Raw genomic sequence first — 16492 nt, 5'->3', positions numbered from 1 at the left:
GCGTGGAAAGCAGTGGTGTATAGCACCGCCACTGGACTCTAGAGCAGTGGAGACGTGTTCTCTGGAGTGATGAATCACGCTTCTCACTCTGGCAATCCGATGGACGAGCCTGGGTTTGGTGGTTGCCAGGAGAACGGTGTCTGACTGCATTGTGCCAAGTGTAAAGTTTGGTGGAGGGGGGATAATGGTGTGGGGTTGTTTTTTAGGAGTTGAGCTCGGCCCCTTAGTTCCAGTGAAAGGAACTCTTAAAGCTTCAGCACCAAGAGATTTTGGACAATTTCATGCTCCCAACTTTGTGGGAACAGTTTGGGGACGGCCCCTTCCTGCTCCAACATGACTGCACAGCAGTGCACAAAGCAGGTCCATAAAGACACGGATGAGTGAGTTTGGTGTGTTAGAATGAATGTAGCTGCTATACCATTTAAGGTGGAACGGGAAAATTTGAATAAAAAACTGCTGAATAGCTGACTTCAGCTTCATATCACTGAAGAATTATGGGTGGGAGTAAATAAATAATAATCCTGTCCTCCCCTCTTTAAAAAGTGTATGATTCCTGAAACCTAATTAAAGAGGGAAACCATTAATTAACGCAGGATTGATCGAGCAGTGTAGGTAGGACAAACCACTTCTGCCTTGTAATTGGTGAGGGTACTGTTTACATGACTGCTGCCCAAGATTAAGACCAGATTACATTGAAACAGCTATTCATTGGACTTCATAAGGCACATTCTGTGTGTATTGTGTGACCACAAGAACAAGATTAACCTCCTTAGAAAGATGGATTTAGGTAGTCAAATTTTAAATAGACTTTTACAAGTCCGCTTTCATGAGTATAGATAATGCCTTTATTTCTACTCAAGTGGATTAGTGATAAAATTCATTTACATTTCACTCAACTTCATGATCTTTCTTGCTAGCTTTGTTAGATTTTCTTAAAAATCTTCAGTGTGTGGAGTGAACTTAGGAGCATTGGGTAACATTTTAGTTACCTAAGAACTTCAGTACTCGAGTCTGAGCCAAGACTAAGACCAGATTAATTTATATGTAAATCACTGCTGTCAGAACGGCTAAAAAATAAACGGCTCAAAATGACTTGGAAAAAACTCTGGTTCCATTGACTTACATTAAAAATAAAGTATGTTTTTTGCTTCTCCTCTAAAGTTACCATTTTGAAGATACAAGGTTTTCTTCTGACTGCACATCTCCATTTTTGTCATTTTGTACTATATTTTTTTTAAATAAGTTGAAGTTTACAATATATTACACTTTCATGATGATTGGACAAATAGAAAAGCTCAAAATTACTTGAAACTAAATCTAGTTTCATTCATTTCCAGAGTTAAGAATGTTTTTTTTCCTATCTGGAAAGTTACCATGTTTTGTTCCAACAGCAAAAATTAATTAATTAAATAGGAAATTAATTATATGTTACATATAATAAAACCAAATATTATGTTTTACAACGCATGTTGTAGAATTTAATTTAAACATATATTTTATTCCTTTTAAAGCCTAAAGTATTTGCATTGTAACTGGAAGCAACTGCGAGGTTTTTACTTTTCTTCCCTAAAACTTTTCTTAGAATCACCGCCTAAAGACAAATGAATGTAAATGAAACTAACACCCATTTTTATTTTTAAATGAAAAACTAAAAACATAATAATAACAACTTTCCGATCTGCTCTCAGGGGATGTCTGAGTTTTGTAATTGATGGATCACGAACAAGCAAATAATACTGAGATAAGCCATCCAAACACAGCTTTCAAAATGACAAATGTTTACAAAAAGAATGTTTTTTTTTGGTGAAATGCCAGTTGAATTTACATTTTCAGTGCAAGCGTAGCCAAAACAAAATAATTAAAGCTGTGAAAAGTGCTTGGCTTCACGTGTGTGAAAACCGAAAATTAGCTTTGTTCTGTTTTCTCAGGGGTCTTTTCAAATGGAGCTTTCAAACCCACCAACTTACAGTGTCAGAGTCCAAACACAGTAAATGTGTATCTAAGCCTGTTGAATTGAACCAGAACTGCATTTGCAGTTTACCTCTATTCAGCCTGACGTCCAGCCCTTGGTAGCTACCAAATCAGCTTTCTCATGAACGTCAGAAATAAACAATCTGATGGCTTAAATCCTCAAAAGCTTTTATTTGGGCATAAGTTGCAAGAGTTTGTGGACCCCTGACACAGAGAAAGGACTGATTCATTCTGTTTGTTCTGGTTTTGTTGAAATTCATTAATGATTCAGCTTCTAGGTACCTCAGATGGAGGCATCGCACTTGACTGGTCTCGCCAAGTCCACCTTATCCCGAGACCGAGACAAGACTCCAAGAGTCCAAATGATGTTGAGACAGGCCAAGACCCTTTATGGTCTTGAGACCCAGACCGGGCTCTAGCACTACAACGCTGAGTTTTAGACATCGCCACAACTTTTTAATTTAAAGTTTTCTCGCTACACAAGCAATAACACCAAACACTTGGCCTGTCGTGCCACTCAGTTCTTAAACATACCTTACCTAACCCACCAGATAAAAACCTGTTCAACTGATATTTGCATTGACCTATTCCTTATCAAACGAGTATTCACTGGCGGCTGGATTTGGTTAAAATAACATCAGCTTCCATGTTTGTCTTGACACACCTGATCAAATGAAATGCTATGTTGAGTGTCAAAGTGAACACATGCTCTAGTATGAAGGTATGTCCAACTGGTGACCGTAGTGTTTACCCTCATCTAACACTGAATTCATTTCATGAAGGCCTTGCTAAGTAACTGTGTAAGATGTGTTTAATGATGTTTTCTTTTTTTTCGTCCAATATGTTGAATTGAGTGTGTAGATAGTGCATTAACTTACTTTCACTTAGAATCCATCCACCCATTTTCTAAGCCTTCTCTGTCAGTGTCGCGGGGGGGGGGGGGGGGGTCTGGGTGCTGGAGCCAATCCCAGCAGTCTTCATGTGAAAGGCAGGATACACCCTGGACAGGTTGCCAGTCCATCGCAGGGCAGGCAAACAGACACAGACAGTCACTCACACCCAGGGGCAATTTAGCATGTCCAATTGGCCTGACTGCATGTCTTTGGACTGTCGGAGGAAACCCACACAGACACAGGGAGAACATGCAAACTCCACACAGAGAGGACCCTGGTCACCCAGCCGGGGAATCGAACCCAGACCCTCCTTGCTGTGAGGCGACAGCGCTACCCACCACGCCACCGTGCCGCCCTTCAAGTTAAAGTAGAGGCAACAAAAAAAATCAATTAGACAATTTCCCTCTTTGCCGTCCAAATTTTGAAGATGTATTTATGGAAAAGATTGGGATGACTATTGACTTCCAGTGTGTGCTTGCTGCATTAGCCTCATAGCTCCAGTGTTAAACTAAAGAAGCAAAATCTGGACACCAAATGTGTTTGACTCTTTGCAAAGTATTGCAAGACATACAATTCAAATTTCAACCAGAAATGAGTACAATACTCAGGGAAGGCTGTAGGGTTTCCTTCCTTTCAATTAATGTTAAGTTGAGCTGAAGATCCGTAAAAGTTTTTTTGTCGGTGAATTTAAATTTGTCATGTTAATGTGAAATTTGCAGAGAAATATTTTGTTTCTCAGTAATACAAACAGATAAAACACCTCAACAAAAAGTAGCTTGACTTTTTTATTTATAAACGTAAGCTTCTTTACATTGTGTGTCGATTCGGCAATGACAGATCTATAAGAACGGTCTAAAATAATTTTTAAAAAACTTACAGTAAGTTCCACTATGAGTTCAGAATGTTTTACCTTTCCTGAAAAGTTACCGTTTTGGAGATACGAGGCAGCAACGGTTTATTCACTTCCAATATAAACCAAAAAAATTCACAGCTATGTGAATTTTTTAAAACATAAGACATAGAAGAATGCTATGTATCATCTCCATGAACCGCAAGAACCATTTCACCAGTCAAAGAAACTTTTAAGCATGCAAATGGTTCTGTGAGTGTTCATGGTTCCAGATATACTCTCTGAAAAAAAGGTATGAAACCATCACTGGGGCAGGACTGCTCCTGTCACTGGGGTGGAACCCTCAAGGGTGCATCTCAGTATCTTTAGACAGGGAACATAATTGCACCATAATCCACTGAAATGATATTTTCTCAGTTTTCTTTTGATAACCATTCCATAAACTGTTTTCCTTCTATAAACTGCTTTTCTGCAAAGCTGCTTTGAGACAACACTAGTTGTCAAAAAGTGCTTAAGGACTCGACTAACTTGGGACTCGACTTCAGACTCGTTTGCACTGACTCGGGACTTGAACTGAGACTCGACTATTTTGCCCCAATCCCATTTCTTCTTTTTACCCCTACCTCTTGTTTTTGAGTGTCACCCTACCCCCTTGGAACTGAGTTACAAGGGGTAATGGTTGAAATCTTACCCTACGAAAGAAAAAAAACATCGCCTCATTAACAGCTACTAGTGCTGCTTTGTAGGCGACCCAGCCCGTCTTCAGCGATAGCAGAGAGGCTTTAGCTACATTTAGGGATCATGTGCTTTCAAAGAGGGGCTATAATTATTTATCATCACCCACCCCTAATTCTTCGGTGATGTGAAGCTGAAGTCAGATATGCACCAGCTTCTTGTTCGAATTTTCCCGTTCCACCTTAAATAGTGCAGCAGTTACATTCTGGCGCTTCAGGCGTCAGAACTGCTGGACTATTTAAGGCGGAACAGGAAAGTTAACTGGCTAGCTACTGAGACATTAGCATGTGATTAACAATTTTTTATGCTTGTTATGAAGAAAACGACCATAATACATTGAAACGACATTAAACTAAGATAAAACAATGGTCATTATATTTTTTAACTGAGAAAATTCTCACATTTGTGGGTTTCATTGGTCTCTTGTTCAGCCGTCTTGCCGGTTTTTCTTCCTTTCTCATAACACTCCGTTTGGGGCCTCTGAAAAGCCTCTGTTTGGAGGGTCATGTAGCCCTAACACTTCACTCTACCCCTCTATCTCAACAAAAATCAGGACACCCATCCCCTAGACATGAATGCGCAAACAGAGGGCTAAGGGCTGAGGGGTCGGGGCAAGGGGTGAAATGGGATTGTACCCTTGACTTAAGACTTGACTCAGGACTTGAGTGTGAAGACAAGACTTGTTCCCATCTCTGCTGTATATAGCCCTTATACAACTGGCCTACTTATGCTTAAGGTTCAATAGTTCACTTCTAGGCCTCTGCTTAGAGTTCTGTGGTACTTTCCTGTGTATACCTCTTAATATAAGAGAAAGATGTTCTCTTCAACCATATATTGGGAACATTTTCTATTTATTCCATCAGTATTAAAAACGGGCATGCTTCAGTAATGAATATAACCACATGAGCTCGGGAATACTTTGGAAAACACTTGTTGGTAAACACAACGTCATTTACAAATGCAATTACGCGAAGCAGAGGCCGCGTATCAATAACATCCAGAAAATGTGTCATTCTACCAGGGTAAGCACTACTAAATACATTTAGGCATACTGTAAAAGTTATTGGTTATTATTTCAAATATATTTTAGAACCAGTGGATCCCTGACAACTATTATGCAGTGAAGCATATCACGCAAGCACACTTCCGAAGTAGGCTGTGTTTTATTGCACTGTGTGGCTGATACATCCCAAAGTGTTTGTCAATGCAAATGAAGACAAATAGTAACTACACATTAGGCTACTTTGTGTAACAAAGCAGCCTTTGGGTGAAAAGGTTTAAAAACCTCTACAGGACAGCGAGTGGACACTCCTACGCCACCTAAGGCACCCGAAGATTAAGACATTCGAAGACGCTCCACCGATTTTCCGAAATGGCAGCTTCTAACAAGCTTGTTAAGTTTCTCAACCAAGACTACGACACACTGAAGGCTCAGTGCCTCAGTAAAAAAGCGTTATTCTCAGATCCAACGTTTCCAGCTGCGCCCGAGTCTTTGGGCTTCAACCTGCTTGGCCCAAATTCTGACATGGCCAAAGAAGTGGTGTGGAAAAGGCCCAAGGTGAGTCCACAACAATTGCACTTGTTCAGTTTGGGGTTTACTAGAAAGCTTTGTTTACAAGTTGGGATGGTGTAAAAAAACAAACAAACAAACAAAAAAATTGGCTTTTTTTGGTAAATAAATGCTCTTTTATTAAAAAATTATGGTCACAGATGGTCAGATTACCTAGTAATGCCCCTCCCACCCCTCTACCATGACAGATCCTGGATTATGAGCTTTATGCTGGGGAGTCCTTTCCTTTTGCTTTGGCCCTGAGCTGAAGCCCAGAGAAGACCATAGCATGTCTGGATGTTGTTGACATGTGGCTTCTGCTATGCTCAGTGAAGTTTTTACTTGCTTTTGTGGATTAAGGGATGAACAATGTTTATTGACAGCGATGTGTTAAAGTATTTCCGAATCCATCCGGCGATATCGATCGCAGAGTTATACTAGCTTTTAATGCAGCGCTGTCTGAGGATTTGTATCTCACAGGTCTTTGGGTTTTTGGTTGTTCTTTTTATGTACAGAACTTCCCTGAATATTTTGATGATAATGTTATTGCAACAGTTGGACTATTTGCTGATGCATTTGTTGGCAAAGTGACAAGCCTCAACACATCCTTGCCCAGAAAGACTGGACCTTTCCTGGATGCTCCTTTTGCATCCAAGCATGATTACATCACTTGTTTTAAAATGCTTTCTGAACATGGAACAACATTCCTAGTCTTTTTTCCCAACTTTTTTGGAACTTGCTGCAGGCATTAGTTTTAGAATGAGCATATGTTTACAAAAAACAATGAAGCTGAACATTAAATATCTTGCCTTTGCACTGCTATATTTTAAATACAGGCTAAAGTGGGTTGTTATCTGCATTTCACATACAGTCTCCACTTTTTTGGAACTGGGTTTGTACGTCTCAACCACCGAATTGTAGAACTATAGAAAAACAGGGCAGTTACATTTAAAGCGTGCTAAATGCTCCTGCTGATGATGTTGAGTTGTGTGTCTGTGTGGTGCGTTATAGGACATTATTCAGAACCCCAAGTTTATTGTTGGCGGAGCTACAAAGGCTGATATTAACCAAGGAGCTTTAGGTGAGTTTGAGATGTCTTTATTTTCAACATGAATCCCTTGTCTACTTGCAAAGAGCAAAACTCATGTATGCAAGAAATGTGTAGTAGGGTACTTACAACACAGCTAGTTAAGCCTGTCCCCTTTTCAGCCCTCCCCCAAAGAGGTCTGGTGACTTTTGTTCTCAAAAAATGAAAAGTAAATCTACTTTTTATATGTTATATTAATTTTGCTCACCAGTAATGATGGTAATGAGGAAATTTTATGTACCTTTATTCCTGCAGGCGACTGCTGGCTGATGGCAGCTATTGCCTCTCTGACTCTGGACCCAGACATTTTGGCAAGAGTGATTCATCCTGAACAGAACTTTGAGGAAAACTATGCTGGCATCTTTCATTTCCAGGTAGGAAAAACTTTTTTTTCTTCTGTAATTCATGTTTTTTGCTGCTGATATTTAATTAAGTCTTTCTCTCCACAGCTGTGGCAGTATGGACAGTGGGTGGACGTTGTCATTGACGACTTGCTACCCACCAGAAACGGAAAGCTGTTGTTTGTTCACTCACTTGACAAAAATGAATTCTGGAGTGCGCTGCTGGAGAAGGCCTATGCAAAGTGAATGCATGCTACCATTTGATGTTCTAATTTCATAGCTCAAACCTTTAGACCCCTGGTGTAACCCCTCATAGACCACAGTTAGCTCCATTACTGTTGGCATCCTTGGAAAAAATGGGTAAAATCCACTTTTTTAAAAGCCCACTTGAGTGTTCAAGAGCTCTTACATGGTCATCAGTTGGTTCCTGTTTCACTGGAGAATAAATGACAAAGACAAAAAGATGACAGAGGCCAAATTCTTTAATCTTTCAGTCCTCATAAATTAGTCAATGGCCATGAAAAAGTTGCTACATGCCTGAAAATGCTCATATCCACTGTAAAGTTTAAAACAACCAGAGCTGTAGTGAACCTTATTTTAGGTGGATCATCCCAGACTCTTTTAAGTACCAGGAGATTTTAAATGAAATTTTGTCTGCCTCTGACAAAATGCTAAAACTAGGTTGTGGTTTGATCATTTGGCAGGACAATGATCCCAAACATGAGCCCAAATTTGCAAAAATGCTTCAATAATTTTGGAAAAGCATGTCTAATTTGAATTCCTAGCTAATATTGTCACTGTGATTTAAATCATGGTTAATTTGTATGAATTAGAAACAGAATCTTTTACTCACCAAGTGACAGATGTACAAGGAATTTCTCCAGAAAACTTTTGTTAAACAAATGGTAAGGGTTGTTGTTTTCTAAATATACTTCAATTTCCAAAGTCAAAAGTTTAGATTTTTCTCCTATGTTCAGTGTTAGCTATTTATAACCCAAGGGTGCCAAAAATGACGGAGCTGACTGTTCATACTTTATTTAATAGTTTTGTCATAGTTACTGAGTAATTCATAGATAACAAGAGCTCAAATATATCACACAACATTGAGTTTCAATTGAGTTACAAGATGCTATACCTCAATTTGGTGGTAGGTAGGTTTCAAGCAACTGATGTTTCTTTGTGTAAAGCCAGCCAGAGGCTTATTTGCAGGCATAAGACTGGATGCAAATCCATATCAGTAGAAATCCCAGGAAATCCACTATTAAATACTGCTATTCTTGCAGGTCTGCTCCTGGTGGGGTTGTAAAGCAGTGTGACAGATGTTGTCTCTCATTGCTCTTCAGGGTAAATGGCAGCTACGAGGCTCTCAAAGGAGGAAGTGCCACTGAAGGCTTTGAGGACTTCACTGGCGGCATTGCGGAGCTCTATGAGCTCAACAAAGCTCCTTCCAATCTGTTTAATATCATGAAGAAAGCACTGAGCCGGGGTTCACTGCTGAGCACATCCATATCTGTAAGTAAGCAGTAACTGATAAGCAGGTTTAATATCAGTCCCAGGCAAGTTCTATTGACATATGAAAGGATAAAATACAAAAATACAATAATACAATAAATACAAAAAGCTCTAACAGTCCAATGTATTGCATTTTTGAGCAGGCAAGCGCAAATGAAACAGAAGATGTAACCAAAGAGCAGCTGGTCAAGACGCATGCCTACTCCATCACAGCGGCTGAAGAGGTCAGACAAAAACTCATCCTGCGCACTGTGTATATTTGCTATATGTGTAAACATGCATGATTATAAACCCTGGTCTGATCTTGGGATGTGCATTCCGACTAATTTTCATGTATATTTCTTAAGCATATGAAGAGACCGTATATCCAATTAGCCACAGGGAGTGACAAACCATGGCACAAAAAAGAGAGAAAAAAAAGTGGACTAAAAGCAAAGCAGGGTTAAAAGCTACCTTGTTTAGGTGAGATATTGCTCCTAGTTTAACAAATCATTTTAAATAGACTTTAATAATAGTAGTTTTTTAAAAGAGACACTGCTTTCACACAATTCACGTGCTTTATTCTCCAGCTGTTGTCAGCCGCAGCCATGCTGAACACAAGAGGAGCTTTTAAAAACTGTTATTAACAGCAGTGAGCGCTACCGTTGGTGTCAGAAGTGGGATTTTATTTTCCAGCTGTTTTCTTTGAGTTTTTCTCAACAGCTTGCTCTCTAACTAGTTAGTTCACATCTCTCACTCTCTCTCTTTGTTCACACACACACACACACACACACACACACACACACACACACACACACACACAATCTCCAGGGTGGTTCCTAGCCCCTCCCTCTACAATAAGAGTCCATAGCAAAATGAGATACTAAACATATAACCAAAAACTAACATCCCAAAACATTTCTTAAACACACTACAATAGTAATGTACTTTACTACTGCCAAGGCAAATGGACAAGGCAGCTGGTTTGTTTGGGGTGCTTTTCCATTATTGCCTCTTTCTTGATGTCGATTCAGCGTGCAACAGTATTAGCTTGAATGTAGTAAAATTCATATTTCACTGCCACAATGACCTTGTAATGATGCCAACTACAGAATTATGTATGACTTCTGTGGTCTATTGGCCTTGCTATCTCTCCATCACTCAGTGTGATGCTAACCAACATGGGCATCTGTTAGCTGATGTAATAGAATGAACATTCTCCTACGAGCAATTTAAGTTGTCCAATGACATCAGTGCATAGAGCAGTTTGATGCGTTGGTGCTTCAAGTGTCTCAGAGGAAGCACATGCTAGCCTTAACCCTCCCAGCTTGGAGTGATTGGGCAGACCTAGCTCGTAGGTGGAACTGGGAAGAAAATTAGGTCAAATTCGGTAGTAGGTTATAAGGCAGAGTCACAAATTCGTTTTCTTTCATGTGTAAAATATCATTACAGCTAAAACACACCAGTACAGCAATTGATACTCATTTTCCTGAATGGAGAATGTTCTACCAACTACCAACTGTTTTTATAATTTTATAATAGAGTTTTAGTCAACTTACATTTAATGAAAAGATTCCATTATTTTTAAGCTTAATGGAATAAAATAAACTTAAAATGAAAGCATTTCAGTATTTGGTTCATTAAACATTTACTGTTGCATTTTTGCTTTTAAAGTGTTACTAAGGGGGTAAAACAGCTTTGAGACTTTCAAAAAAGGATTTCACAAACAATTGGAAAGAAATCATCTCAATTTTTAACGGTGTATTCTTGAATAATAATGTAAAAGTAAACTGAGTGACCCCTGTTGCTTTGTAAATGTGTTAGGGAATGATGATGTTCTCACTGATGAGACACACCAATGTGCAACTGGTCTTTGGGTGATATTTCACTGCTGTAGGTTCATGTGGGTGGACATCTGGTGCAGCTGGTGCGCCTCAGGAACCCCTGGGGACACAAAGAGTGGAATGGTGCTTGGAGCGACAAGTGAGTCTTCCATTCAACTGTGGATCACACCAATACTGAGTGATCAAGTTTGGTAAGATCCTCATAATTTCTTTCTTAGTTCCAAGGAGTGGGACTATGTTCTGCCACAGGAGAAGGCCAAACTCAATTACTCGGCAGATGACGGAGAGTTCTGGTGAGTTTCACTGAGCGAGATGCTGCTTCTTCCCAGTACAAAAAAACAACTTGAAATCTTTCAGGTGCTGTTTTTGCCCATGATTCTTGTACTCTTTGCTTTTCTGTTTATCTTTGTTTCAGGATGGCATATTCAGACTTTGTGGAGCGGTACTCAAAGGTGGAGATCTGTAACCTGACTCCAGACCTTTCAAGCAGTGATCATGTTGGTCAGTGGGCCCTTCAGCAGTTTGAGGGCAACTGGAAGAATGGCTCAACTGCAGGTGGCTCCAGTAAAAACACAGGTATGCTTCAAATACCAGATACCAAATACCAAATACCAAATACAACTCACACTGTTGTCTCTTTTACACTCAAATTACACTAAAAATGCTATCCTGTTTAGCTGAATGACTTAAGGATGCAAAAAAATGAACATGCAGAGGTCCCTCACTGAGGAGACAGTAACTGCAGGGTTGCAGTACTGCACTCTCAGACCCAGCATGATCACACCCACACTCTCAGCTCTGTATGTGATGTTACAAAGTGTTTGAGACTAGAGTTGCACCCACACCATATCAGTATTGGTGCCACAGCTGACATTTCAACGCAGAACTGTTATTGAAAATGGGGATACCTATGACAGCCTGTAGACAAAACTTAACCAGCACATCAGTGGTGTGTATTGACAAGCAACAGCAAAATTGCTTATGGCAAAATCTGTAATGCCAGTATTTCACAGAAAGACAGTAGCAGTGGGTGATACACCAGTTGGAATTCTTCCAGAGCTTTTGGTTTCACAAATACACCACATAGCGCAACACACAGTGTAAAATATGCTAATGGGAATCCCTTACCTCAATGGATGAGCCAGGCTTCTTTCAGTCATCACTCATTTCCCACTGTGTTATCAGTCGCAGTCTGAGTTGATGTTAGTCCAGGTTGTTATTGACAGAGTGAACATTAGGAAGACATATTGAAGGAACTGCCGGTCTCTTGAAGTAATGATAGCCTTTAGCCTTGGTTTGAGACAAATGTCTTGAGAAATTTACATGTACAGACCACTACATAGAGTCAGTATTGGTACTTCTGATACTCAAGGACACAGAAGGTGGCGCGTAATGTCTATAGAAACCCTATACCAGTCCACCATTTACTCCTGTACTCAAGAGAGCCGAAAGTGCATCTGCACTTCCTAAACGGAGGTGCAGGCTGCTGAAAATGTGAGATCTAAGTTTGCAGTGCTGCGGCTCTGCAGTTGAATACTACTGCACTCACCTCCTGCTTTGTGCAGCCAGTTGTATATTGAGCTAAAGTTAGTTCAATTGGGAAGGAATGGCTGATCTCTTGGGGTTAGCCTTTAGCTTAGAATTGAGGCCAGCCCTTCGTCCTCCTTCCATTGCAGCAATGATGAGCCTTGCCACTTTTGCCAGTTGTTTTTGCCTAACTTGGTAGTGAAACAATTAGAGACTATAGTGCGCCCATTGCCATACTGGTTTTTGTTAGTCATCTTCATCAGTGGTAGGATTCTGCCAACAACGTCACCACTGTGTTTGATACAAGCAGCACCACACTATACCAGGTCAATGTCACTGCTGCACTGAGAATGATCCACCACCCAAATATCTGCTCAACAACAACCGAGCAAATTTTCCTGTCTTTAATTGTACACGTCTAGACATATCGAGTAACTGGCTATGAGGTGCTCAGTGTGAGTAGAAAGAACATTCAGTGTTTCTAATAAAGTGGTGTATGTTTCTGTTTTCTGCAGCTACATTCAGCTCCAACCCCCAGTTTGTGATGAATCTGGATCACGAGAGCCACGGTGGTATGCATACCTGCTCTGTACTTGTGGGTCTGATGCAGAAAGACATGCGCAAAGAGAGAAAACTCGGACATAACTTCAACAACATTTGCTTTGCTGTCTACCCAGTAAGACATCACGCTACTCCTACAAAGTGTGTAAAAACCCAGTCAATGAAATAATGCCTGACAACAGGAACAGTATTCTTTTGTGTGTGTGTTTGTCCCAAAAGTGGTGTGTATCTCTAACATGTAGTACTCAACCTGCTGTGATCCTCTGTGTCAGTAGTCGAGGTGCCTTCAAACTGTAATCCTCTTCAGTTTGACGTGTTAATAAATAGCAGTGCAGACACAGCAGAGACATTAAAACCATAGTTACAGTACTATTATAAGCATATAGATTTATTTTCAGAAGTTGCAGAGACAGTATTACCAAATGGCCTCTTCAGTACCTCAAAAAGAAGGTACATCAAAAGTGATATGACTTGTCTCCTTTTTGCATTTCCACATTTTCCAACCTCTGTTCATTCCATACAAGTAAACAAGCAGTCTTTGTTACTTTGCCCTTAGGACTGATGTATGTAAATGAGCTCCGCTCTGATTGGCTGCTCTGTATTTGGCCTCCCAAAAAACAAAAAGCAGTCATGGGTTGAAACACTCCTTATAACTTTAGCGTGAGTGGGCCGAACTAAACTGCTGTAGGCCAAATAGATGGATTTATGTAAATCCAGTCATTTTCGACATCACAAAAGAGTGAAATCAAAACACCAGCTACTCCTACTGCCACTAGCTTTGAGTCGCAATGCTGGACTAGGCTCGTTGGTAGAATCCATGAGCAGGCTTTATTATGATGGACAAAGGCACAAAAAACACAGTCCAAAAACAGGATCGGGGCAGAGCAGAGGGTCAGAGGCCAAAAAGACAACATCCAAGACAAAAAAAAAATCCAAGACAAAGTCCAAAACTCAGAGTCAAAAAAGGGCTAGCTAAGATCAATAAAACCACAAGGTCAAACCGTTAACTAGAAAAGGTTGTAGTGACACACCAACAATGCTTCACAGCAAGTGGAAAGAGAGTGTGAATAGGGGAGTTGATGAACGAAGATTGACAACAGGTGTGGGTGAGTGGCAGTCAGGATTCTGGAGAGGATGACCTCTGGTGGCCAGTTTGGGAGTTGCACATGACAGTAGCAAAATTCATATTTTGGCTCCTTGAACAACCTCGTAATTCAGAGGAAGAATGTATGTAGGACAAAACATACTGAGTTTGGAAACATTTTGTTTGCCCCCCCCAACAACACCACCATTCCATTTACCATCTGACTGCTACGACTGTGCCCATCTAAGCCAGAGGATTGTGGTACTTGATGGAGACTTCCTGGGTGTCATGCAAGCATTGGTACATACAATAACGTCTGTGGCCGGTGTGGATGCAGCAACTTGAGGACCATTGTCCACCCAGGTGGGTGGGAGACATAAGGAGGTGAGCTGCCTTACTCCATGCGAGATGGAACCTGTGGAATCTGTGAGGCTGTATGCACTCAGCCCACCATCCTGTGACCTGAAGTATTATGTTGAGCAACAAATTCTTCACATTGAAAGATCTAGAAGGTGTCTGCTCACATGGATCTCCCGCTCCCTCACCCATCCTCCTGTGCACTTGAAATGTGATCAGCTTATGGCTTTCCCATTCTCTCCCAGTCTACAATATTTCAGTGTATTTAGATAAGGAATAGTAGCTCTTTGTTGGTGCTGTGTTATCCATCTTTGCTTGTTCTGCTGGCTATACTCATTTGGATGGTGTATTAATTTTACAGACATTATTCACTTGTTTTGAGTGATTTGGTTTTGTAAACTTATTTCACTATGTTGGCAGATAATTTTGCTTATTTTAACAAATGGGAATTGTCTGTTAATAAAGTGAGATCATAAAATCATCATAAAGTTACTTTAAGTAAGTAAGTAAGTAAGTGATACTTTTTTGATCCCACAACCAGGGAAATTCCACCTTCGCATTTAACCCATCCGTGACGTGAAACACCACATACACACTAGTGAACACACACACACTAGGGGGCAGTGAGCACACTTGCCCAGAGCGGTGGGCAGCCCTATCCACGGCGCCCGGGGAGCAGTTGGGGGTTAGGTGTCTTGCTCAAGGACACCTCAGTCATGTACTGTCGGCCCTGGGGATCGAACCGGCGACCTTCCGGTCACAGGGCCAGATCGCTAACCTCGATGATTTCTCTTGTTAAGGTGTCATTTTTTGCTGTGGCCAATTCACCCGCATTTATCCCTCCTCCATTAATGGATTTATTAAATTGATTTTAGGCTTTCATAAAATAAGGCAGCTTATTCTTAACCATTACATGCTAGAACTTTCTTTGAGTTAGCTAGTAGAGGCATATTTATGGAGGTCTTTGGACCACTGTGAACACTGGTTTCTCTAGAATGAAGCATAATTCCGGTTGACTTTGTTTATACCTTTTATATGTTGAGTTGAATGTTTTTGTATGTTTCAGCACAAAGGCGGCAAATTGAGCCATGAGGTGCTGTCTACTGCGAAAGCTGCCTTCACATCCGAACACTATGCGAGACGTGAAGTGAGCCAGCGCTTTGCTCTCCCACCCGGACAGTACATCATCATACCCTCCACCTATGAGCCAAACCATGAGGGCAGCTTCCTGCTGAGGGTGTTCTCTGAGAAATAGACCCCCTGCAGAACCCAGGTGCCACTAGTGGGGGTTTCTGCACCTACAATGTACATTACAGCTGCAAAATACTTAACTACTCAATAAATGCAGAGATAAATAAAGCTGTATTTAAAGTTTTACTCCAGTCTATTAGGTTTCAGCCTTAAATCAATGATATACTACCAAAACGTAACTGTCATATTTCTATTTAATATTTCATAAATATTGAATATTTTAATATTACAATAATAAACAAATAAATCAAACGGTTCTATTGTCCTCTTCTTTCCTGAAATATATTCGTGTCATTTGGCAGATGCCCTTGTCGACAGCGACACAAGCAGGCGAAGGTAGTGTTAGGAGTCTTGCCCAAGGACTCTTATTGGTATAGAGTAGGGTGCTTGCTCTGGCAGGGGGGTTGTCTATAGTGTAGAAGACAGGGGTGTGACCCACTATACACTATGCTGACCATACACATACAGTACTGTGCAAAAGTCAGAGACCAGAGCAAACATATATTTAAAACCTATTACACACAAGTATAAAGTATAAAACAGTATAAAGCTAACAATATTTAATTTGTCCACTCTTTCATTTCGTGCTGCCACTTTACCTCTTCCATCTCCATCTTAAAACCAAGTTACAGCTGTGTTCTCCCAACGAAAGCTGTTCCCATAGGAGTCACTCACAATATGTTCCCTTTCAAAGTGACCTCATTCACCCATTCATTCAAGCAGCTACCCAAACTCACGTTTAGCTACCATCAAATTCTTTCTAATGCATCTAAAATGGCTAAAAGAGATATTTCTGAGACCAGATACAAGATAATGCACTCGCATAAGGAAGGAGTTTCCAAAACTGGAGTTCAAAAAATGAGAAGAGAACATGGAACTCCTTAACAACCACCCGCAAGATCTGGTAGACCAATAAAACAGCATTCACATCTGAAAACATCCACATCCATC

At 40.5% G+C, this 16492-nt stretch overlaps 1 protein-coding gene across 1 annotated transcript; it reads left to right on the top strand.

The window, feature by feature from the left end:
- Positions 1-5740: 5740 nt before the first annotated feature.
- On the top strand, positions 5741-15793 carry LOC108436620 (calpain-2 catalytic subunit-like). Its single transcript, XM_017713225.2, has 11 exons — positions 5741-6007; positions 7010-7079; positions 7341-7459; positions 7535-7668; positions 8770-8938; positions 9082-9162; positions 10815-10900; positions 10980-11054; positions 11177-11337; positions 12804-12964; positions 15357-15793. Exons 1-11 carry the CDS (start codon positions 5822-5824, stop codon positions 15543-15545), a joined length of 1431 nt encoding a protein of 476 aa, XP_017568714.2. The 5' UTR covers positions 5741-5821; the 3' UTR covers positions 15546-15793.
- Positions 15794-16492: the final 699 nt, after the last annotated feature.

This window comes from Pygocentrus nattereri, chromosome 25 (assembly GCF_015220715.1).
Source record: "Pygocentrus nattereri isolate fPygNat1 chromosome 25, fPygNat1.pri, whole genome shotgun sequence".
Taxonomy (NCBI): Eukaryota; Metazoa; Chordata; class Actinopteri; order Characiformes; family Serrasalmidae; genus Pygocentrus; species Pygocentrus nattereri.
The sequence above is the reverse complement of the archived record's forward strand: the minus strand, read 5'-3'. Positions and strand labels throughout refer to the sequence as shown.